Consider the following 24,923-nt stretch of genomic DNA (forward strand, 5'->3'; position numbering starts at 1 on the left):
GGGGCTCGGACGGAACACGCGGTGTGGTACAAATTAAATATCCTGCTCCGGGGATGTGTCCAGTGCGGGGAATCTGCCAGCTTGAAACCAGCCCGGGTCGTTTAGTATATTGAGTTAAGAGGTCAGGGCTGAATGAAGTGTTGGAGAAGCACCGGGCCTGTGAATTGGGCGGGTGGGGGCAGTGGAAGGGAGGGATCCCGTGAAATCCCCCGGCCTGCGCTCCTGCCGGGAGCAGAGCCTGGATCAGGGGCCCGTCGCTCGTGTACTTCGGGTGTTTTCGGTGCATCACGGAAGCAATCTCGCTGCGCGGTCTCTGGGTGCCCGAGCAGCGGGGCGGGCGCGGTTGTGTTTTAAATGGCCCGGACAATGACACACCATCGCACCCGAGAGCGGGAGCAGCTGTGCCAGCCCGCCCTGCCCACAGCCGCGGTACCTCAGTGCCCCGGGACAGTGCCCAGTGCGTGCACACAGAGCAAGCATGCTTTCTAATTTTGACCTGGTTTGTAAGTGCCTGCTTTAGGTGGTAAAGCCATTTAACCCTCTCGTGGAAAAGAATTCCTCATGTATTTTAGGATCTTGTTTGTGCTGAACATACACAGCAACAAACATCTGCATGAGGCAGGGTGGTGTTCCATAAGGTGATGACACAATAGAGTAGATAAAGCAAAAAATTATTCTGGATATTCAACTTGAAATTTGAAGTATCATCTGTTTTATTTTTTTCTTAGTGTTTTTATACAACAGTGATTACAACATGTATTATATTCCCTGGTAAATTGGAATGTCTTGTGCCTTTGAAAGCTGTAGATGGAACAGCTTGTGAAATGCTTGGTCTCAGTGGCTTGGATGGTATTGCAGAAGAATTCCTAAAGAAATCCCATCTGAAGGGGAGGCTTGGAATACCTGTACCTGTGAGGGCCTCCTCAGGTACCTGTTTTGTGGCTTTAGCTGCAGCAGGGCAGGGTCTGACAGAGCTCCCCGCTGCCTTGGTGTGGTTCTGGAGCACGGTGTGTTGTGCTGAGTGAGAAATGGGATCCAGGAGATGATCCAAGCCAGGGGGGCACAGCCAAGCAGCAAGGGGGGCATGTTTGGGTGCCTGTTTTATTCTGACAGTTCTAAGATTTTTGGTAATTTGGTTTTTGCAGCCTGAATGTCCTTTTACAATAATAATCCAAAATCCTTCTTGGGTGCAGCAAAGCTCTTGTTGGACTCTCTCCTTATACATTCTGAGGAAGCTCTTTGTTTTCCCTCAGGCTTCTGCACATTGTAATAGTTTCAGGGACCGAGTTTGGTTCAGCTGACCCTGTGTTTGTACATGTGTAGTAAAGGAGTGCCTGGTACAACTTGGTCTTGTCTAACTGGCACGTGTAGACGTGGCAGCTAATATTGGTGAAAGATTTGTGTGAAAAAAATTAACATTTTCCCCTTAATGCTTCTTTTGAAATGGGTAAGCTGTTGTTTCCTGAGTGTAAAAACAAAAAAGTAAACTAGCAGTAAGCCGGTCTGGAGAACTTGCAGTCAGTGTGTGTGTTCTGTGAACCCAGATGGGAAGTGTTGGGTCTTTGTGGCTTGCCCCTCTAGTAGCGAGGAGCTCTCCTATCAGGGATTGATTTGTTTCTGATTTATCTTTACAGTCTGCAAAACAAGTAGAATATATTTTGTGTTAAAGCTTTGGATGCTTTCTACTGACATTTACTGAACTGAAGATTCCAGCTCATGGTTTAAAAGTGTCTGTTCCTTTCAGAGCAAACCAGAGCACACACAGGTATGGTGTGGAATCAGTGATGGGCCTCTGGGATTCTCCAGAGTTCTGCAGTAGCAGGCTTGGACCAATAATGGGGTCATTCAAAGTTCTGACTTAATGGAAAGTCTTAGTGCAAATGTGTCCTGCAGGAAACCTGGTCTCACCCAAGCACCAAAAAGTCTCCTGCACAGGCAGCACTGCAGTTCTTTGTACCAAGAGCTTTGGGTGACCAAGAGCACGGAGCTGCAGAGAGTCTTCATGGCCAGTAGCAGCTTCTTCTGTAGTGAATTTTCTTCAGTCTCATGAACCTGTATTAAAATGAAAATCACAGGCTTTATCTGTCTATTTTGCTGCCTCTAGTGGAAGTTGGCTGGGGGCTGTGAACACCAATCATATGACAAGTATATCTTAAATATAATCGAAAGGAATAGGTTTTTTTCTTTGCCTTTAAATTGTTCCCCATGCTTTTGGGGTTTGCCTCCATCACTGTACCTCTTCCCTAACATGGATAGTGTTTGAGTACCCCATTTCCAGAAAAGACTTCTGCACCAAAATTCACAGCTTTTACTAGGCTTAAGTTGTGGCTTTGATTTAGTTTTTGTGCTGTTATATGTTACTTCTTTGTAGCCCATAGAATACTTGTTCTTTCTTTCCTTGTGTTTCCAGCAGTTAAACTTGCTCAAGACAGATGAAAAACAGTGGTTCCATCTGAATAGTACTTGCTGATGCCAGAACTTGTTTATGCCTATACTGTAACTGCTCCATACATATTACAGATTTGAGCTGTGCATTTACAGGTGGAATAAAGATGTTGCCAGTACTTCCTATGCATTAAAATTTAGCCATACTATGAGACTAACAAATGTCTTTAGACAACAATTACATATCCTAGTTTTATTAAGAGTTTTGCAAACCTTTTGGGATGGTTTTAGAGGGTAAAAGTGACTTTTGTGAGGTGCAAATTATCTGATGTGTAGGTCTGAAGTACACCAGGTGTTTAATGGATACTGCCTGCCTCTCCTTTTGTCCTGGTGTAATTTGCATTTGGAATTCTGAATTTCTTTACTCTGTCTTGACACACCAGTAGTGGGGATGTCAGGCTTGTCCTGGAATGGCACATTTGAAATAGTTTGTTTTAAAAGCACCAATTGTTTCTCTTCAGTTTCCTTGAGCCAGGAACTGACTATTCCTGGCAATGCTTTTACACGGATTTCTGGAGATGAGCTCCAGAGTTCTGAAAATTCCACCCTGTCCTTGAAGTAGGGCATGAAGGTGTGTACAATAGTCACAGAGGCCACCATTTTAGGGTGTGACTAAATTAAGGTTCTGAGTCCATGTTTAGAAACCCAACGAATTGACCTAATTTTGAACTAACACAACAGAATTAAAGCTGTCCTGTCTATGTCCTTAATAGCTGCAACTCAGAATTTCTCTTGGTGACTTACTTCAGTGTTGCTGCAGAGTTTCAGCTGGATATGGGTGTTGTAACCCTGCTGGCATGTCAGCATTGAATCTTTGTCCTGGGGAGGAGATCCTGCCAGCTGATTTGAGAAACTTCAGTGCTGTTACTCGGCCACTGTAGCCACCATCACATCCCAGAGTGTTGATGGCCTTGTCCTCTCTTTCCAAAATGGTTTGTCATTGTTACTCAGTATGTTCCTTGCAGGCTTGACCTTAGCTTGGGCTTCTCTTTCTCTTTTTGCTCATCTGTCCCTGCTATTTCCCATTGCTCTGTAGTTCTGCAGTGGAGGGTTTGCCATCAAGGGCAGCAATAATCTGTTCAGTTCCTCTCAGAACCATCCAGACATACGGCACAGAGACGTGGCCTGGCCTGTGGAGCATGAGGTGGTGAAAGCAAAGAAACACATTTCTCTGCTTCTGGTACAAAAGAAAGATTTCTTTGCTTGTAGCTGTTTTAATCTTTTAAAAACCTGTGCTGGAATTTGTTTTTGTTCAGCGGTATCCCTTGTAAATATTTAATTACTGATTGTTGTAAGCAGTTGATGTCTTCTATAAGGCCAGCAAATTCATGGATGCAGCTGCTGCAGGAAAATCTGAGCATCACCTGCTCGACTGTGTAGGGAAGGGACTAATTATTCATGGCAGGAAAGCAGAGGTGCTGTGTCTGCCAAAGCCTGACAGTCAGATGGGCCGGCTCTCTTCAAGACTGTTACTTACAGGACACACAGGAAACAATCATTTTAGGAAACAATCATTTTAGGAAACAATCATTTTAGGAAACAATCATTTTAGGAAGCAATAGAGGGATTCGTACAAGAACCATGAATTTATAGGGAATTGACTTTGAGGAGGTAATAGCAGTTGAACAGTCTGTGGGCTGACCCTATTAGTGTTGGGGTTTTTTATTAATTACCTTGACAAAAGCGACCACAACACTCATTGGTGACATAAGTGTGGTCAGCATAGAGGCCAGAGAATTATCCGGTCCTTGTGGTATAATATGAAGACCAGAACTGTAAAAACAAGATGAAGTGCAAAAGCGAATGATGGAAAATGGGGACTAAGAACAACAACTACTTCAAGCCATAAAGTAACTATTCAGAAGCAAAAGGACACAAGTTTATATTCAGAAATAAGAGAACAGATACACAAATATGTCAGCTGAGCACAGGGTGACCGTCAGTCACCAGTAACACAACTGTTCAAAAATTAGTGAAAATATTTAATACTGTACCTGATATGTAATAATTTGGGGCAATCCCAAGCACATACACAAGCTGGGTGGAGAATGGATGCAGAGCAGCCCTGAGGAGAAGGACTGGGGGGTGTTGGTTGATGAGACGCTCACATGCCCTGGCCACGTCCACTGGCAGCCCAGAAACCCTTCCTGTGCTGGGCTGATCCCACAGTGTGGGCAGCAGGGGAGAGGGGGATTCTGCCCCTCTGCTTTCATGAGAGCCCACCTGCAGTGCTGCCTCCAGCTCTAGGGCCCCCAACATAGGGAGGACTCGAAGCTGCTGGAGAGAGTCCAGGGAAGGCCGTGGTGACAGTCTGAGGGCTGGAGCCCCTCTGCTCTGCAGCCAGGCTGGGAGAGCTGGGGATGTTCACCTGGAGAAGAGAAGGCTCTGGGGAGACCTTAGAGCCCTTTCCAGTGCCTAAAGGGGCTCCAGGAGAGCTGGAGAGGGACTGGGGACAAGGGATGGAGGGACAAGACAAGGGGGAAATGGTTTTCCACTGACATAGGTCAGGGATAGATGGGATATTGGGAAGAAATTCTTCCCTGTGAAGATGGTGAGGCCCTGGCACAGGTTGCCACAGAGAAGCTGTGGCTGCCCCATCCCTGGAAGTGTCCAAGGCCCAGTTGGAGCAACCTGGGCTAGTGGGAGGTGTCCCTGTCCATGGCAGGGGGTGGAACAAGCTGAGCTTTGAGGTCCCTTCCAACCCAAACCAGTCTGGGATTCTGTGTGTGAGGTAGAGAAGTGTCAGTGCTGTTGTAGAAGGTGCTCATGAAAATGTGTAGTCTGTGTTAATTGTACTTATTAAAGCTTATCTGTACTTCAAAAAGGGATTTTTTTTTTATAATTGAAGAGAAAAAACAAGAAACATAAGAATGGAAATTAAAGGATTTGATCAAAAAATTAGTATGGAAATCAAGCTGTCAGAATAACAAAGCTTTGGAATGACTTCCTGGTAGGCATAAAGGTTACAGTCCTGTCTTCTGATTTCTACGGGTAAATTACAGTGCCAGTATACCTGTTCTCACTCTGAAAATGTAGGAATAATCTTATGAAATAATTGTTGCATTGTTACTCACTACTTAATACTCATTTTCCTATTTAATCAGTGCCATTAAAATTAATTTTTTGATATCATAAAACCTGTAATTCTCTCTAATAGAATATTTATGGCCTTGCTCTCAGAAATTAAATTTTGTATGCAATTTCCAAACTTGACTGTGTTCCGTGGAGACTTTGTTCCTGAGTAAGTAATGAAGGGAACCAGAGTGAGCCAATAAAATCTAGTTCTGTGTGAAACTGCATTTGTAACAAGAAAAGGTGCACAGTGCCAAGGTAAAGTTGGGCAAATGCTTTAATCCAAGTGGAATGCTTTGTTTGGTCAAAGCAGCCACATTTCTCATCAGAAATATTCCATAAAACAATGCATTTTTTTCTACATTCAGGAAAGGTCTGTAATATCCAGTCTGAACCACAAGCTTTTTAAACTTTGTTTCTTACAACTGGAAGTTTAGCCAGAATAATGTTTCTAAGAGCAGAGGAAGTTGTCTCCTGAGCAGGCTCCAGTGCTGGCCTGGGCTCAGCTCCTGTGCTGTGTGTTGTGCTCTGAGAAGGGCACAGCACTCGTTTCCATTACCAGTGCACACGATCCACAACAACTCTGTGATCAACCAACATCTCAGTGAGAGAAGGATTTTATTTATTCTGATTTCTTTCTGTAGAGAAGAGCATAAAACCAGCTGAAATCATTGGAAACAACAGCTCAGAGGGTTTCCTGTCACACTGTGCATCAGCCTGAAGTATCCCATCCTCTTTTGTGCTTTGACCATCAGGCACAAAGGATTTAGGGAGCTCTTGAGAGTGCCTGGCTGAAGCCACTTGAGGTTTGCTGTTTGTCACTCTTTTTATAAGTTCTTAAGAACTTTCTGACACTTCTTTGAGTTCCTTGGACTCATAGTGAAGAAAATCTCTGATGTAGAATGTCCTGATCCAGAGAATTCCTTTAATGATAGTGTCCATGGCCATGTTCTCCGTGCCAATCAGCTCTGTGAATTTTCTGGAAGGCTTCACTTCTCCCTGGAAGCTTTGGCGATTCAGGGGGTGGTCTGAGCATGCTGTGTCTCCATTAAACTCACTCAACTAGTGACCAGCAGTAGGTTCCCAGGTGTTACTTCCAGGTCACTTGCAGGATGCTGCTCTGTGGAGGCCGGAGATTTGCAGGCACTGGGGACTGTGATGCACTGTCTGGAGGGTACAGAACAGCTGCTTCTTGTCCATTTTTAAATGTGCTGGAGCAGAGTTCTGATGGGAGAGCACTGGGCTTGGGGCAGTGCTAAGGGCTGTCCCTGTGTCTTCTGTGGAGGGGACAGTCTGCTGACCTCAAGTAATTCTTCATCCTTCAGAACAATGTAGGAAAATTAGTTTAGTGGATATTTTAGCACATTAGTTAGTGGAAGAGGACTTTTTTCTTTTAATATTGGAAATAAGATGGAAAAAACTGCTTTCCTGTAACAGCACAGGGCCAGCTTTCTAACAAACTTTCTTCTAGTAGATTTTCGTGAGAGATTTCCTTTCGTGTTTTACTCCTTGATCCATGAGGTGAGAGGTGTGATAAGGCAGAGCATGTGAGGGGTGGCTGATAGTCCCAAATCCAGCCATTACTTCTGATCTTTGGTGACTCTGGAACTAATTAGTTTAGAATTTAAAACTGGAAAATCTTTCTACTTTTTTCATTAAAAGGCTTTTAAAGTATTTAAGTTTGGCAGCCCAAACTGTGACATTGATTTAATCTGTTCCAAAGGTGTTTTCTAACAGAAATTACTTCTGTTTGTTTTCATGGTATCATAATCAGTATTTACAGCCTTCCTGTGTTCAGTGTTTTGCAGGAATGGGTAGATAGGGGAAATACTGCCTAGAAAGGATTCTCAGTCCGAAAGAAGCCAGAGGATAGGTACATTTTCCCAGCAGTTTAATTCATAGCTGAAGACACTGCCTTGTGCTACTGCTGGGCTTGTTTTATGAGTTCAAAATAAGTTGAAGGTAAAGGCAGAGTAAAAATAACAGCAAGGGTGAAAGTAAAAATAGAGGTGGCAATGAAAAATCAGAGCTGATATATGGCAAAAGATGACTGTCAGACAGGAATCAGCTTACAGAAGAGAACAATAGTTGTGCTGCAGCACTTGGGAGCTCTCCTGTGAGGTGTCAGGTACAGGGAGGGCCTTGCTAAAATGTGTGTTGGGACAGACTGACCATTGAGTATCCAGGAAGAGATCACTGAAAGGAAAAGCAGAGGCCAGGCTGAATAAGGAGTAGACTTACCTGTAGAATGACTTTGTTGAGAGGTTTAACTATGTGGAAAGAAAAAACAAAGGTTGGGGAAGCAGCTGTTGTTTGATCAGAGTAAGGCAGCCGTGTGAAAATTATCAAAAGTTGCGTTGCAGAACTTGGCAATTTCAGAGGACTGGGGAAAAACAAGTTTTCCAGTGCTCAGGGGCAGAAAGAGGAAACAGTGAGAAGTGGACACGAATCCGTGACAGGAACCTGTCTGTCAGTGCAAACTGAGCGCTGAGATCTGCAGGGAGCACAGGAGGAGACAGCAGTGCTCAGGTGTAGCCTGGCTGTAAGATCCTTGAGTAGTGCTTAAGAGGAGGCAGTTCCCTGACTGGTCTGTCCCCCACACCACCATAATCCTGTTTCTAGAAGCAGTCACCACTTCAGCAGATTGTCCTGGAGCTTCGCAATCTCTGCTTTTGCTGCTGCCATTCATTCATCCATCAGTATTAACCATGTGCTCATTAGGGTGGTACATCCACAGTCGTAGAGAAGGGCCTGGCAAGAAAACTTGTCCAAGTCCCAACTAACAGATTCAGAAAGGGACAGAGAGATCTGGGCAGGCTGATGTAATGGATTGGGAGCAGCAATATTGCTTGGGAAAGAAATGAAGTAGCAATAACAGAAGACTGTATTGTATTAAGTTACTGAGGAGAACTGACCTGGGGACACAGAAGAAACCATCACGTTTTAAGGCACATCCCAGAAATGTGAACATCTATATTTAACCCCCTCAAACAACTTCAGTTACCAGTTACCTTCAGTTACCTTGTTTTCTTCTCCAGCCACCCTGAGGACGTGGCTGCCCACTGTCACTGTTTCCTGGGCTGGCTCCATGCAGGGAGCAGAATGGGAATGTGATCTTGGAGTTCCTCAGAAGGGCAGTGGTGCAGCTGAGAACTGGGTCACTGCTGCTGCCTACCCAGAAAGCTGGTCCAGCCTCAGAGACAAACTGCAGAGTGTTATCCGTGAGGAAGTGCTAGAGATGCAGACTTTGAGAGATCTGAGTGAAAAAAGAGCCTTTGCTACCAACACCAAAGATCCCGTGTGGTGCAGGGCAGGGTGTTGGTACCCCGAGGGTGTTGTGGGTTTGAGCACTGCAAATGCCCTTCTGCTGATCCCCGTGGGATCTCCCACGTGCTGGCATCTTGCTGTGCCCCGCTGAGTCCCACAGGCTCTGTGCTGTGTTTCCAGGTGGCAATAATGCTGGCTGACAGGTGAATCTACCCTCAGGAGGTGAGCAGGGAGGAGCTGTAGGGCTGGGGGAGCTGAGCTGCTGTTGGGGTAGAAGAGGATTATGCTGCTGTCCCCTGGTGGGGCCCCTCTGGTACTGGAGTCTGTTCTGTGCGATCATAGGTGAGCCTGGAGGAACTCTGGCAATTGGACAACACCTTTATAATATTACACGGGTGTGCAGAGACCTTTTGGGGGTTTTTGCCATTACCAGTAGTGGAGGGGAAGGGTGGTAGAAATTCCTGTTCCCCTCAGAAGCCAAGGGTAGAGATGTGCTGTTTTGAAGGTGACATGAGAAAAGAGAGCCCTTGAACAAACAGTCCCAGCTTACCCCCTTCTCTACCTGTTAGTCTCTTCCTGCCTTATATCAAGTTCTCTCAGGAGCTGCTCTCTTGTGTAAATCAACTGGTTTCCACCTGGAGAGATAAAGCTTGAGATGCCTCACATCCTGTTACCTTCACTCTTCCCATAAAAAATCTTGGTTTATGTGTTTTCAGAAGGAATCTGCAGGGAGGAAAAGAAAATTATGGGATTTTCATATTTTCCCCAAAATACTTCTGCTTACATTTGTGTAGGTTTGGTCTGAGCTCAAATAGAGTTTTAGCTCCAACACTAATAAACTTTTTATTAAATGTTTTGATACTATATTTTGCCTTTCTTTATTTTCCAGGGCAGGAAAACCACCACCTGGCTTACACCTGGATGTAGTCAAAGGAGACAAACTCATTGAGGTATGGAAATTGGGTTTGATGGATTTGGTGTGTCATGTACATAGGCACCAGCAGTAGAACATTTCCCAGCATTTTCCACACTTACTTATAAGTATTTCCTTTCTCTCTCATATTCATTATTTTCAAATCAGTTTGTTTTGCTCTGAAACTTCAGAATGAAGTGACTTTTCCCTTGCCTGTGCTTTAAGGCAGCCTCGTGCCATGCAGGGCTTTCATAGTTTATCTCCCAATTAACTGTACTGATTGAAGGGATACAGCACTGCAGGGCTCAGCAAGCAGTGACACAATTATTGAACATCAAACCTGCCCTAGTAAGAGAGACAAAAAATAAAATGTTTGTAAGGGAGCCTGATTTCTTCCAAACTTCATTTTGGACCAACGTTGACATTTTCTTCCCTATAAGATACTTGCACAGGAGGTGCCAGACTGCAGCAGAAGGCACATTGTCCTAGGAACTTCAAGAGCAGGAATTGAATAACGTGGTCAAGAAATCTCAAATACAGAAGAGTAAAAGTAAAAGCTCTTCCCTTTGTACCACTTGTTTTGAGAAACCTGTCTGGTCAGTTAATTTTTTATTTTATAGTAAGGTTAACCAGGCACCCTGTATCTTGTAGGAGTGCTGCCCTGTCCTACAGTATGAAACACAGCTGGATTTTTCCTCCCACATTCAGGATCTGCGAACATCACAGATACAGCAGGTTAATTTTATTACAGCAGAGGAATTTGTCTGTTGTGCACCGCCTCATTCTCTATTTCATATTTTGTCTTATGTCACACTTAATGAATAAAGGAAAGTCTCTAACAGGGTTGACAGAGAGGACCCAAACCAGTGAATGTATTTTAGCTGCAGAGAGACTCCTGACTTGCAGTTGGCTAAAACAGAAATTTTTCTGGCCAGGAAAACTTTGCAAAGCTGAGCCAACTTTTCTGAACAAAAATTGGAAAATTAAGAAACCGGTGTTAGATCAAGATTTAGGTAGCTTAAAATCTTTGCTGGTATTTAGCGTATGCTACCACAGAAGCATGAGACAGTATTAAGTGTTCCTTCTGGTGTCTAGCAGCACAGATTTACTGTTTGGAATTTGGTTGAGTTACCAGTATATGCTTTGCATAGGAGAGCAGATAGAGATGTCACAAATAGGTGTCTCATAAATAAACTTGTGTTTTCTCAGGCCAGAAACCTGTAAAATGAGGCTTTCCTTTATAGTCCGTTGCTGTTTCGAGAGAGTGCTCTTACTCTGGATTTAAAGACGAGAAATTGGCAAAGCCAGTCTTGACCTGAGAGATCTTCGTTCAGCATTCATTGGAAAGGAGATAGATACTGGCACACACGTACTGCACATTCAGAGCAGCTTCTTTGTCCTGCAGGATGTGGCTGAGCTGGTTCATACCAGGACTCCAGGACTCTCCTTCACCAACACCGTGGCTCTCAAACCCTTTGCATTGCGATTGTCTTGGAACCCTGGGCCGTGTTTTCAGCCTCTCCTGCTTCTGTTACGTGTTCAGAATCATGTTCGAGCTTGGAGAGCTGCAGCAGGATTGTTCCTGAGCTCAGCCTTCTCAATGCCACACACTTGCTTGTGCAGCTGCTTTGGGCCTTGCACTGTGTGTAGGTGATGGCTTCAGTCCTCTAGTCTATGGTGGTTACCTGAAACAAGGTCCTGTGTGTGTGCATGGGAACTGTGCAGCAACTGAGCAGCACTTGGATGTGATCCACATGTTTCCCTGTTTGGTACAGCTGGCAAAGAGTTCTCCAGTTTTGTCTGTCGTGGCAGGCAGCAGTAGCCAAGGAAGAGAGCTGTTAAATCCCGTGGGTTACTGAGCACTTGGTACTAACCGAGCCATCGGTGTCTCAGCCTCGTGCCGAGGCCTGAGGGTCACCCTGTGATTGCTGGGTCTGCAAAGTGCAACAGCAAAACAAGCCATGCAGTGTTTAAGCTCAGTGTGTGAAGGAAAACACTGGGTTATAGCTCAGAGGCACAGAACATTTTGGAAACATTATCTTAAAGTAAAGTCAATAGAATTATTTTCTCTGATGGTGATTTGTTGCATTTCCAATTTATGAATTTGTGTCTTTGAAAAACTCTCGAAGTGCTGTCCAGTCAGGGACAGGTTTGTGTGTTCATGTGTAACAGGTGCAAATGAAAACTTAGAGGGTGCTTTCGGTGTCAGTTGTGGGCAAAAATAAGAAATTGTTTGGCCAATTTTTATGATACTTGAAATCATGAGATAACTGCTTGTGGAGCTGAGCACTGTTTGTGGAGGAATGAATCAGCTTCTGAAGATCCACTTGTTCTTATCAGAGCTGTGTTAACACAGGACTTTTTTTCAAATTCACAATTAAAGGAAAAGTTAGTGCTCGTCTTTCTTACAACATGGAATCATAGAATTCCTTAGTGCAAAGGTATTGAGCATGGGAAGAGTCAGGTACTGATCTAAATGAGTAAGGAACTGTGGAATATGGGACATAAATCCAATGCTGGGAAACTGAATCCTCAAAGAACCTAACCAGGCTTCCTCAAAAGATGTGTTGTAACAAACAGTTATGGTGTTCTCGGATCAATAGCTGGATGAAACAACTCTGATCCCAAGAGAAAATATCAGTAAGACTCATGGAACAATGGTTAAGACTTGCAGGGAAAAGCCTCGAAAGGGCACATTGGTGTGGAGAGTGTACAGGGAGGAGGTGGATGGATCTGTTTATAGGTGGGATAAAAAAAGTCAAATAAAATTCAACCAGAAAAGATGGAGGAGACCATGTACTAATTTAAGCTCTTCATCAGTGGCTTATACTTTCTGGTTAACTCTGAGGGGTCTTGTGAACACCAACGTTTGTAAAGAGACGGAAAGTGATGATAAAGTGCCCAGGTCAGGGCAGAACCCAGAAGACTCGATATAGTGATTTCTCTTGTTTTTAATCTTATTCAGATTATTACACTGAGGCTTTGAGGTGTGTTGCTCTGCACCAAACACAGATGGATTCAGGGGAGACGCCTGCATGATTTACATGTCCCAGCTGGAGGAAAATCACTTACATTTTGCGTTTGCACCTCATTTGTCATGAGACCATGTAGTTGCAGGTGAATTGCCAATTAAGCTGTGATTGCTGGTTTACCAAATGACATGTGGACTCACAAAGAAAACTTTTTTTGCGGTGTAAGCCTAAGTATTGGCACTCTTGTGAATTTTCTGCCAGTTTGTGTATCACTGAGGAGGTTGATGAAGTTGTTATGCTTTCTAGCTGTTTGTTTTCATGTAACTGCTTGAAATTTAATATCTTGTAGTGCTGGTTGAAATTGGCCAGAAGTTGAGAAGTTATTCGGTTTAATAGATGTCAAGAGCTGATAGATACACACACTTTGATCACCTAAATACTCTTATTTTATGAAAGCAGGACAAAATATGTGAGTTGGTAGATTTTATAAAGCATTCGCTGTCATGAACTGGTGCTCATGTACCTTGAGCTGCTGAAGAATAAGACCTTTAACTAAGGGACCAATTAATTGTAAATCATCCTGATGTATACAAGTGTGGAGTCAGGTTGTTCAATTAATTTCTAGTGACCTAAAAGAGCGAATAAACATACAGAAATAAATTAAATGCTTATTACTGAATACCAGATGGTGAGAACTTGCAGTGTTGGGGCTGATAGATGTTCAGCAGAACACTGGAAAATCCAACCTGGAAAACAGAGCAACCTTGGGGAAAAATTGGGAAAAAACCAGTGGGGAAGTGACGTGACTGTAGCAGTGCTAAAGCCTTGAAGTTCATAGTCGGTGGGCAGGTAAATAGATGTGACTTTGCAAGGTGACCTGTAGTAGAAGCTGAGGTCCCTGATGGGATTTTTGTCCTTGCAAATAAGGTGGAGGAGTATAAATACTGTGTCTTAATTCAAGCTGTCTCCTTATTTTCTCTATGACTTGGTGGTGCCACAGAATGAGGAACTCTCGGGATGGTCGTTGTGTCAGTCTGACAGCTCAGAAAAGCCCCAGAGCAGCCACCTGGATCTACTCAGATACACTGGCTTTTGTAGCTGAGCATGTGGTTTGTACCTGGCAGAACTGAGGAAGAAACACCTGCTGACTGGAATGGTGCTGCCAGAGAGGGGGATCCTCAGCATCAGCCACCCTACTGCTGTAACCCACAGCTTCCCTGGAGCAGCTGGGACACCCATCTGACCAAAGGCACACTGAACCAGTCCACTCAAACAGGGAAAGATTAACACAGGAAAAAAAGGCTTTGCAGCCTGAAAACTTGTCTCAGATGTGTGGCAGTGAGACTGAGGAGAGGATAGAGGCGCTGGGAACGGAGGGAGGGGGAGAAATCCATATGCTCAAGCAGGCAGAATGCTAGTTCATCTCAGCCTGGTTCATGAGGTTTTCTGATGGAAAATGTATCCTCAGCATTCCTTTGATGATACTGTTGAAACGTGTGGGCTTTGTTAAATGTTTCAAAAAGCAGGAGAAGCCTGTTAACAGATGTGTAACGCACTGCCAGCCTTTACTTTGTCCAGCTGGAGCAGGAAAATATAGATTAGATGAAGTTCTTGAGAGCCAGGGAGAAGGTTCTCCACCTGCCCTGCTCAGGTACTGTAGCATTCAGGTGCAAGAAGTTCCCTCAGCAACATGGTCTGGTAATGGAAATACTGCAGGACTTTGTCAGCACGTCCCTCACTTTATAGAGATGGTTTATGGAACTTATATTAAGGTTTCTAAGATCTTGTTTGAAGAAAAGATTAGAACTAGGATGAATAAAGAAGAAATGCCTAAAAGTAATGGTTTACTTGAATAGACTAATATGGATTCCTATCACAGCACATATTCAGTATAGTTTTGCATCTTTATACCAGAGGTCTGGAAACTCCTGCAGGTCCAGTTCTCTACAGAAGTATAATTTTGATGTTGTGTATCAGACCAGAGATCACTGAGCGTGGGTTCCTGCCTTGGACTGGGCCCAAGGTCAGCAATCGAGGAACGTGTTAAAATCTTTGGGTGCAGATGTGAGAGAGAATCTCCTGTGTGAGGCAGTCTCATGATTTGAAGAGGCTGTTTTGTGTTGGCTGGTAAAGAAGGAAATAACTGGGACTCTCACACATTCATCTGTTCTGATTTTACAAAGAGCAGATTTGAGTTTCTGTATTTACCAGTACCAGACTAAACTGAAATATTGATGAGCTGTTGATGCTTCATTTTGAATTTGCTCTGTTTATTCATGTTCTTGAATTTTTTCAGGAAGATCCAAAAGATTCTAGGAGTCTAATATGCTTCTCTGTTTGACATTCTACTCAGAAACTCATCATTGATGAGAAGAAATACTATCTCTTTGGGAGAAATCCTGATCTGTGTGATTTTACCATTGACCACCAGTCTTGCTCTCGGGTCCATGCTGCCTTGGTCTATCACAAACATCTCAAGAGGGTTTTCCTCATAGATCTGAACAGCAGTAAGTAGTGTGGCATTTAACCAGACAGAAGTGCAATATTTCAGTGCTTAAACATTCTGAATCTGAGACACTTTTTCCTTTCCCACTGTTGTTTGCACTGTGTGGACAGATGGATATAATCGGAATTTGCGTCCTAGGGAAAGATGGGTAAGGGTTAGAGCAAAGGAGTGTCTGCTCCAGTCAGCTTACATCTGCCTCAGTTCTTATTTAAAACATTTCTAGATTCTTTAAGAGGCAAAAGGAGAGGAGGAAAGCGACTTGGCCTTCACAATTTTAGCAAATCCTTCTCTTGGGTGGTTTCCCAAGGTCTGAAACTTGTCATGTGGTTTTTTCCACTGTCTAGACATAGACATAGACATAGTACATTGGGACCTGCAGGAATACAGAAAGTAAAGGGTGTTTGTAATTGATTTCCATGACTTTTTGAGGACTTCTGGTGTGTGTTATCTCAGTGTGTGAGATGATGGGTACAATGTACATAGCCGATACTCTCAGCAGTCCCTCAGTGCCTTGTACCTCAGAACAGTTATTACAGTTTCTGAGATTCTCAAACTGGAGCTGGAATACCGTGAGCCCAGTCTGGTGACTAACAGACTATTTTGCATTTTGACGCCCTCAGCACATGGCACGTTCCTGGGTCACATCCGCCTGGAAGCCCACAAACCCCAGCAGATCCCCATCGACTCCACGGTGTCATTCGGAGCCTCCACCCGCGCGTACACCCTGCGCGAGAAGCCGCAGACGCTGCCGTCGGCGGTGAAGGGGGATGAGAAGATGGGTGGTGAGGATGAGGAGCTCAAGGGGCTGCTGGGCCTGCCAGAGGAGGAGACAGAACTGGATGTGAGTACGATGGCACACTGTGCCTCAGTGGCATTGCCAGCTAGGACAGCATTCCCTGCTTGTTTGCCTAAAGTCGTGGAATCATTTAGGGTTGGAAAAGACCTTTAAGATCATCAAGTCCAACCATAAATCTGACACTGCCAAGCTGCTACAACTCACCCCTGTAGGCAAGGGTTCTTGTTAATAGATCCCTTGGGGCAGGTTAGAGTGAAATGACACCGAATGACTGGTGTTTATAAATACATATATATGTAGGGTTTATTTTAGAACAGTTTGTTTGCCATGGAAAGGAGGTCTGGAGCTGTTTGGGTTATTATTATCTATAGTAATATAGCTAAATAAAAGCATAAAAATAACACTTAAGAAAATATATAAGGAAAAGATAGAAAGGATAAGAGCAGAAAGATCTCACCACCTATGGATCCAGTGATGAAACTTGATTGTTGCAATTTTGATGTCCATTGGCTGAAGTGATGGTCACAGACTTGATCTGTCGGGGATGGGGGAAGCCCTTGAAACACAAAATCCAATGGATTAATGTAGGCTTAGGTTTACATGGGAATGCCCAGGTAACTCCCCTAGGGGGAGATTTGTTTTACACTGTCTGTTGCAAGCCTGTGGATCTGTTGCAACACTGTGGATCATGTACAATCCTCTGGTGGAAGGCCCCAGAAAAGTGCCCGAGGGGCACTTCGGGGGGCTTTGATGGTTTATGACACCTTGCAAGACATGACAGCTGCCTCTCACATCAGCATATTTGAGCCAGTAATGCCTCATCAGAAGGGATTAAAATCTTCAGGCCCAGGTGTGAATGTCCCAGTATCTCCCCCAGAGAGGGAGGAGAGTTTTCACCCCTGAGCCAGTTGTGTAAGGAAGGACATTGCCATGATAAAAAGCACTATCCCACCTCACAGGATGTGCTGCTTTTCAGCCTGTTCCCTTAACTGTCTCAAAGCCCAGCTTGTCCCCTATGGTGGTGGATGTTCACCCCCTCTGCCCCTGAGCTGTTCCCTTGCACATCATCAGCAAAGCACCTGCTGCTTTTGCAAATGGCCAGTTGTTTGAGCCATTAAACATTACCATTTCAGTCCCTCACACAGGCCCACCCCTAAACCATGTCCTTAAGTGCCACATCTACATGTGTTTTAAATACCTCCAGGGATGGTGCCTGAACTACTTCCCTGGGTAATACTTCTTTAGGTTCAGTTTCTTAATTTCTTGACTGTGAAGATAGTCTGAGGTGTTTCTGCTGACAGATACACCTAAAGCATCTCGTCTGCCATGATAAACCTGTGATCATGTTGCTTCCCAGAATCAGGGACATAATATTCTTAATGTCCCAGTGGTCATCTCACTAAGGCTTGCCAGGGCACACATGCTTCAGGTCGGGTGGTTTCCCACCTTTTTCCCATTGTCAGATACCTGTGGGGGAAAGCAGTGTCTGTGGCATTCACAGGATTGTGGATGTTGGAAGGGAACTCTTAGAATCATCAATCAGCTCAAGCAGGGCCAGCTGGAGTGACTGCCCAGGATGGTGCTCAGTTCTGAATCTCTCTGCAGAGACTCCGCAGCCTCTCGGGGCAGCTCGTTGCAGCCCTGAAGCTCTGCTTCTTCCTTGGGGTCTGAAGTTGAAACTAAACAGTGTCCTGTGGTCTTTCAATGTGCACAGTCACATGATTAAATCAGATTTCATACACTAGTTGCTTAAACTCTTTCGTCTCCAAATTTGCCATTAGAACCTGACAGAGTTTAATACAGCCCACAACAAGAGGATCTCCACGCTGACCATTGAGGAAGGGAACTTGGACATCCAGAGGCCAAAGAGGAAACGGAAGAACTCCAGAGTGACGTTCAGTGATGACGATGAGATCATCAATCCAGGTAAGGACTTTGCTTTAATATTTAGTTGATGCTCTTCAGGACCTCCTTCTTATATTCTCATAGGGATTCCTCATGGCTGCATATGGATAAGGCAGTCAACATTTGGGATCAGCTGTTTCAGAGAAGCTGCCACATTTCTCACTGAAGTCTTTGACCTCTCTCTTGTTTCTTCTGTTGTACCTGTAAAGTAATTGTGTGGTCTGTGCAGGATGGGGACATCACACTCAGCTTCATTGCTCAATATTTTGTCAGATATAGGAAAAATGTCATGGGTCCAAAAGGAGGAAGGTTTACATTTTTTGCCTTCTTTAGAATCTAAATGGGAATGGAACTTGTTTGTTTTTCTTTGTCCCCTAATGCTTTACTTACCTGTTGCCTCCGGGGTATCTGTCTCCAGCTCAGAGGGTCTTTGCTACTTGTCTGTACATCTGAACCAGGTTGTCCTCAATCCTCATTCAAACTGATGCATCTGAACACATCCAATTCCAAATGAGTCTTTTTTTCTCCTTTAGCTGTTCTGTATTAATGGCATTCCTATCAATGATACTTTATATGGATAGTATTCCTGTTAATAAGAGTAGCTAATTAATGAGCCGGCATTTTGAAATATGGTGTGGAGGTGGTTCCACTGGCACAGTAGAGCACCCAGAGTGACCATTTTGGTTTATAAGGTGATGCAGTTCAGTGCTCAGAACATCCTAATGCAAATGCCAGTCATTCACATTGCAAAAAAAAAAAAAATAGTTTTTCCAGACTTTCAGGAACTTATATTGACTGCTTCTGACTCCTCCTTCAAGGCCCCCCAAGGACTTTGGGGACTGGCTGCTGTGCCTTTAGCATGTGCAGTGCCTTGTCAGCAGCAGCTTTCAGCCCAAACTCCAACCTGTGTGATCCCAAACTGCCCATCCGGCTGCTCCCCTTCCCATTCTTCATTTGAGGGAAAGCATTCCTTACCAAGATGCCTGGTGAGCCAACTGGAGACAAAGCCACTGGGTGTCCCTTGAGCCCCATTCTTTATTTGGTCACACTTGTGCTCGCTGGGAAGTGCTGAAGTGCTGGCTTTGGGAGGAGAAGGTCTGTGTTCCAGTTTTCCCCGTGGGTTCTGCTTTGCCCGTGTCCTCACTGAAGGCATCGCTGTTCTTGCTTTGCAGAGGACGTGGACCCATCTGTGGGGCGGTTCCGGAACATGGTACAGACAGCAGTGGTCCCTGTGAAGGTACGGAGTGACTCCCATGTTCCTCATTAGCACCTTACATTGATGAACTCACTGTATGAAGTGCACCTTAGAAACAGACCGTTCCAAAGTGATGTCTGTGTTTCACAATTGTCTTTTTTTGCAAATTCGACCATTTCCCTTCAAACCCAGGTTTCTTCAAACCCTCTTTTCTTCAATGACACATGGGATCAGTGGTGATTTTTTTTTCCTCCCAAAAACAAACAGTTTACAGAAATTCGGTGCATTATTTCCAGACATCGGTTAAAATTGTGGGAAGTGTGGAAAATAGAGGGTAAAAAAGAGAGATTGTTTGTTTAAATACTGAGTGCTAAAGGTTTCATAAGGTTGTGTACTAGAACATCTTGCTCCAAGATGAGTGTGTGTTGACAGTGCTCTATTTAATTGGAATATGTGAGGAGGAGGGAAGATCTGCAAAGCTCCAGAGCAGCTAAGCCACTATGTAACAGCAATTCCACTTGTTGCTGGTATAGACTAAATAACATCACATGGAGAAGGATACTTTTCCATAAGCCCGACTGCTGGAGAAGATTCCAGTGATCAGGAGCAGAATTACCCAAATGATCTCGAAGTTGCAGTTTCTTTCTGTGGGGGAGGGCAGGTTTGTGTTATAACACTCTCAGGCACATGGTGGGATTGTTGGGGTGTCCTGTGCTGGGCCAGGAGTTGGACTGGATGATCCTTGTGGGTCCCTTCCAACCCAGGACATTCTATGAGTCTGCTGGCTAAAGACCTACTCAGTCTTCATTCAGGACAAGCTCAAGACTGGCAGGAGTATAGAGCAGGTGAAAAGGTGCTCAGGCTTCATCTGAGTTACACCTGAGCTTCAGCTTCTGTCACCCTTCCTGCATTGTGCATCTTTAAGAGTTTATTATTGTGGTTGTCAGGGAAACCCAGAAGAAAACTTGAGGGACACAGACTGGGACATTGTCTGTAGGAACTTTGTATGTGGCAGATTTAGATGCCTTTTTGGGGGGAAATAGCCTTGGCATCGAGTTTGAAGAGCTTGATGGTTTCATGCCTTTACAATAACTCTTTCAATACTTGTGCCTGCAGAAGAAGCGTCTGGAGAACGCGGGCTCGCTGCCCCCGGAGGACTCCACGTCCCGGCGCATGCAGAACTTCCCCTACACCGGGGGCTTGTACGGGGGGCTGCCCCCCACCCACAGCGAGGCGGGGCCGCAGTCGCACGGCGTGCACGGCACCGCGCTCATCGGGGGGCTGCCCATGCCCTACCCCAACCTCGCCCCCGACGTGGACTTGACTCCAGTTGTGCCCTCCACAGTGAACATGAACCCAGCTCCAAACCCGGCCGTCTTCAACCCCGAAGCTGTGAATGAACCCAAGAAGAAGAAATACGCCAAGGAGGCCTGGCCGGGCAAGAAGCCGACCCCGTCCCTGCTGATCTGAGCTGGGCTGAGGGAGGGTGGGAGTCACCAACTCCACAAACTCTTCATGTGCGTCTTTTTAAACTTTCAGTGTTCTAACAGATGTAATACTGAGATTGGAGAAGTGAAATATCCTTTAAAGATCTGTCTTCAAACATTTTTATATGTCTGTTTAAAAAAAAAAATACAGCTCCCAGCTCCTTTTGAACCAAAATCCCTGCAGCCTTTTCTTAGCCACCACTGTCCCAGAGGTCTTTACACTGAGTTTGGGTCCGCCAGTCAAAGGGGCAGTCACAGTTCCATTCTCACTTATGGCATGGCCCTGCAGATCCGTGTGTTTTGGTGACAGGCTCGCTGTGGGTGACACTGTTCCTGCTGGACATGCTCACAGCAAATGTTTCTGGGGCCAAGCCTTGCAGAGTCCCATTGATAGGAGTTGTAAAACTTGCAGAATATAGGTCAGCTTTTATTTTTTATATTTTCAAAACCCACCAATGTGGGGCATTCTCTTTTCATTATTATTATTTTTAGTTTGCCTACAGCTTGTTTTAATTTCCATGTAAAACACTAGAGCATCCCATGAGTCGTAAGTTAAGATGGACAAGCAGTAGGTGGGTTCCTCAGCTTTGTTCCAGTGCTGCAGGGTGGGGGCTGTGGGATGGGTACTGGGTGCACAGGTCAGAGTGTCTGATGGGGAGACAGGCGCTGTCTGCACTGTGCTGTGGTGCCAACAGCCCTGGTGACTCCCCTGGGATAACTCAGGGTGAGGTTAACACAGAGAACAGTTTCTTTTACATTTGGTGGCCCTTGTAACTTAGTGTCATTTTTATTTGCAAATGGAACTTTTAAGCTTAGCATATATGAGATGCAACAGGACACAAAGCTGAGCAGTTGTCAGCAGAGCCAGAGGACTGGTTCCCTTCCACACCTAAACCCCCAATCTGCAAATATTTTGGCTGCTGGGAACAGCAGGTGAGGATCAAGTGCTACTGAGATCCAGAATAGGAATTCTCAGTAGAGATAATAAAGCAGTGCACAAGCTGGTTCCATAATAGCACATTTTTTGATTCCTTCATCACCTTTTCCCATTGAATAAAATGAGAAGCTTGATGGGTTTTTGCTCCAGCCCTTCAGATCTGTGGGCTTAGATTTGAAAATGATTCACATGTCCAGACACTGTGGCTGTACTTTACGCAAGGTAAGGCCAGAGCTCTCTTATTCTTCGGTTTGCTCTGGAGTTTTTGTAAACTCTCTAGTGCAGTTCAGCTACAAGTCACATTCCTTTGTTGTTTGGGGGATCCAGAAAACGTGCAGCAAAATGAGACCCTGCTCACTGTGTGCAGGACTGTGGCTGCCTGGTGAAGTAGTGCTGGGGTGCTGGATCAGTACTGTGTTCCAGTGCAGGGGGTGCTGGATAGTGCTGGAGCAGGGCTGTGTTCCAGTGCAGGGAGTGCTGGATGCACCAGACCCTTTTGGGCAGATGCTCCAAAATCCAAGTGAGTTCTGCTCCGTGATTGCTTCTATCATGTCCCTGAGGTAAAGCTGCCCCGCTCACGAGAGCGATGGATTCAGAGACTGCTCTGTTCCCTCCTTGCACCATCTGTCCAGCTCACACTATTCCATGGGTGGTTCAGCACCTGCTCTGTGATCCAGCTGTGCTGTTCTGTTTAGTTGCCATTGATGATTCAGCCCTCGGGCGTTTGTTCTGCTTCCCAGCACTCCCACAATGACTCTCCAAATCTTTCTCCCTTTAGTCTGGCCTGTAGGATTTTCGTTTCCCACTCAGTTGCTTTCTGAAGGCAACTCTTTAGGATAAGAATAGTCAGGGCAAACAAAAGTTGAACAAGTTTTCTTCTTTTTCTGTTTTATTTTGGGGTTTTTTTGTCTGTTGGGGGGTAGTTTTGGTTTCTTTGCAAGTGGCTCTTTGCAAGATTTTTCTTGACAAGGGAAGCTTCACTGCTCATTGTTTTTTAAAGCTCTTCTCCTCCCTGGCTCTGAACCAGCTCTCGTTATTTCAGAGCTTAGGGGCCACGGCTGGCCAGGAGGGGACAGGAACATCAAGGGGCTTTGTACAGACGTTTGTACACTTGTGTAATATGTAATAGGCCTTTTCACACTTCTGTTGAGCTTTTTAACTGTAACCTTTACTATGTTGTAAATTAAATGCGGATTTTGCCAGTTTGGAGTGTAGTGTGTTCATTCCAGTCTGCACTGGTGCAGCTGAGGCTGCCCCTTATGCTGTGGCTCATGGGAGGATCCTGCCATGGCAAAGTGCACTTCTCCCTGCAGGCCTTGTCCTGCCTCAGGCTGCAGCTCCTAAAGCTGCTCGTGACCCTCTCTGCTGCCTCGTGCTGCACTTTGGCACATGAGTGACACCTAACAGTGGATTTTTAACAGTGGTTGCCTTTGTTTTCCAAGTGGAGTTTTTCCTGATTCTGGCCTAATTCTCTCTGTAAGTTGTACTTCAGAGCCCAGCTCTGCTGCTCTCATTGCCCAGGCTGCTGCTCTGACACAGCATGGCCTTTGGCAGGCTCAGTCCCCGGGGACACTGCAGTGAGAAACACCAACCTGGGGCCTGCTTACAGAGAGCCATGGGACCTGCACAGGGTTGAGAGGGACTCCCCAGCTTTGATGAAATCAGCAATACTTATGCTCTACATAATTTTTTTCCCAATGAAGCAGCAGCTGGGGAGGGTACATTTGCACTGTGGTTTTGGCAGCAGGCTCACAGTTCATGTGCAAGCTGCTCACCTGCCACAGGCAGAAACCGCTGGTGCAGGTGAAGGGGCTCCCTTTGTGGTCTGACACTGTCAGTGTGGGTTGGTGAACTGTTCATCTCCTGTATTAAATGAAGGATTTAAAAGGGAGGCAACTTGCACAATAAGCAGAAGACCTCTGCAGTGTGAATGCAGAGATGGGAGCGAAATGGAGACTAGTTTGCAGCTGAATCAACAATGATTGAGCTAAAGAAGATAGTAGTGTTTTCCAGGAACATCTGTCCTTGCAGCATTCCCTGGATTGTCACTGTAACCCTTCCTTTGTCTTTCGGTCTGGAAATACGAGAGGGCAGCACCAGGGGGCAGCCGCAGAGCTCGAGGTGAACTGACAGGGGGTGTGTTCGCAGGGCTGTTCAGTGAGGTACTGATGTGTCAGACCCTGCACTGACACGCCTGAAAGCAGGACTTGTTGGAGAGGAGCTGGGATCATCCTGGGGCCCTTCAGGAGAGCAGGAACAGCTTCCAGTGCAGAACGGGTGAGTGTGCAGTTGTGCAATTACACCAAGGACTTTGAAACCTCAGTGGCACGGGGAGAGACCACAGGAGAGGGCTGGACTGCAAGACATGGCTTGGGAGAAGACCTGGGGCTGTAAGGGCGGTTGCTGGGCTCAGGGGTCAAGTGCTGTTTGAGATGTGCTTTTTCAAAAGCAATCAGGACAGCTGTAGGTTCTTTGATCTCAAAACTCTCAATCTAGCAGTAGTAGGTAAAGGGGAAAAAATGTTTCTGCTTTTGCTTCTCAACACCAGGTACAGCTCCTCATCCATAGGAGCTGTGTGGTGTCAGTGGGCCTTACCTGCTGGGTGTGGGAAAGGCAATGCTGGAGAAAGAGGGAGAGTGTGAAGTAAGACTGGAGCCAATTTAGGATCAACAACTGTGGAGTTTGGGTCACAGGGTTAAATGACCCTTCCCTGAAGGTCCCATAACCAGTAAAACAGCAAGAGCAGCAGCTTTCCAGCAGCCCTGGTGGTGGATTTGGTTATTGTCTTTTGTTTTGTATGAATTTTCCAGAACCGATGTCCTCCTCAGGGAAGCTTTAAGAGAGAAGCAGCTAAAGAGCGTCAATCTCTGCTCTCCACCTTCTTGTACATCACCCTTGCTGTCTCTTTTGCCATAAAATCTGGCAAACGTCTGGGAAAGGTTTCAAGCACAGTTGCAGAACGGTAGAGGAGGAGGAAGCCTTAAATACTAAAGCTTAAACAATACCGGGGCGCAGAGCAGATGTGGGGGCAGGATCGCCCCGGACCAGCGGCCCCCCCACGGGGCAGCGTCGCCCCGGCTCCCCTGGACCCCCGTCATTCCCGCCGGGATAACCCCCGGCACCTCCCCCGTTCATTCCCGCCGGGATAACCCCGCCACCTCCCCCCCGTCATTTCCCCGCCGCGGATAACCCCCCGCACCTCCCCTCGTTTCCATTCCCGCCGGATAACCCCCGCCCCTGCCCCCGTTCATCCCGCCGGGATAACCCCCGCACCTCCCCCTCGTCATTCCCGCCGGATAACCCCCGCAGCCTCCCCCCGTTCATTCCCGCCGGGATAACCCCCCGCACCTCCCCCTTCAGTCTTCCCGCCGGATAACCCCCCGCACCTCCCCCTCGTCATTCCCGCCACCGGATAACCCCCCGACACC

At 45.7% G+C, this 24,923-nt stretch overlaps 1 protein-coding gene and 1 non-coding gene across 2 annotated transcripts; both read left to right on the plus strand.

The window, feature by feature from the left end:
• The first annotated feature begins 9,673 nt into the window (after window positions 1–9,673).
• On the plus strand, window positions 9,674–22,697 carry PPP1R8 (protein phosphatase 1 regulatory subunit 8). Its single transcript, XM_018084756.1, has 5 exons — window positions 9,674–9,734; window positions 15,796–16,016; window positions 17,753–17,897; window positions 19,049–19,113; window positions 20,188–22,697. The coding sequence occupies exons 2-5, from the start codon at window positions 15,951–15,953 to the stop codon at window positions 20,539–20,541; spliced, it is 630 nt and encodes a 209-aa protein (XP_017940245.1). The 5' UTR covers window positions 9,674–9,734; window positions 15,796–15,950; the 3' UTR covers window positions 20,542–22,697.
• Window positions 11,555–11,719, plus strand: LOC112841347. Its single transcript, XR_003212951.1, has one exon.
• Window positions 22,698–24,923: the final 2,226 nt, after the last annotated feature.

Source organism: Manacus vitellinus, unplaced genomic scaffold (genome assembly GCF_001715985.3).
Source record: "Manacus vitellinus isolate BGI_N305 unplaced genomic scaffold, ASM171598v3 scaffold_75_pilon, whole genome shotgun sequence".
NCBI classification, from domain to species: Eukaryota; Metazoa; Chordata; class Aves; order Passeriformes; family Pipridae; genus Manacus; species Manacus vitellinus.

Coding starts and splice junctions, on each gene's coding strand:
- PPP1R8 (XM_018084756.1), top strand. CDS start 15,951: ATGGGTGGTGAGGATGAGGAGCTCAAGGGGCTGCTGGGCCTGCCAGAG. Junction 16,017..17,752: donor AGGAGGAGACAGAACTGGAT/GTGAGTACGATG, acceptor ATTTGCCATTAG/AACCTGACAGAGTTTAATAC. Junction 19,114..20,187: donor CAGCAGTGGTCCCTGTGAAG/GTACGGAGTGAC, acceptor TTGTGCCTGCAG/AAGAAGCGTCTGGAGAACGC.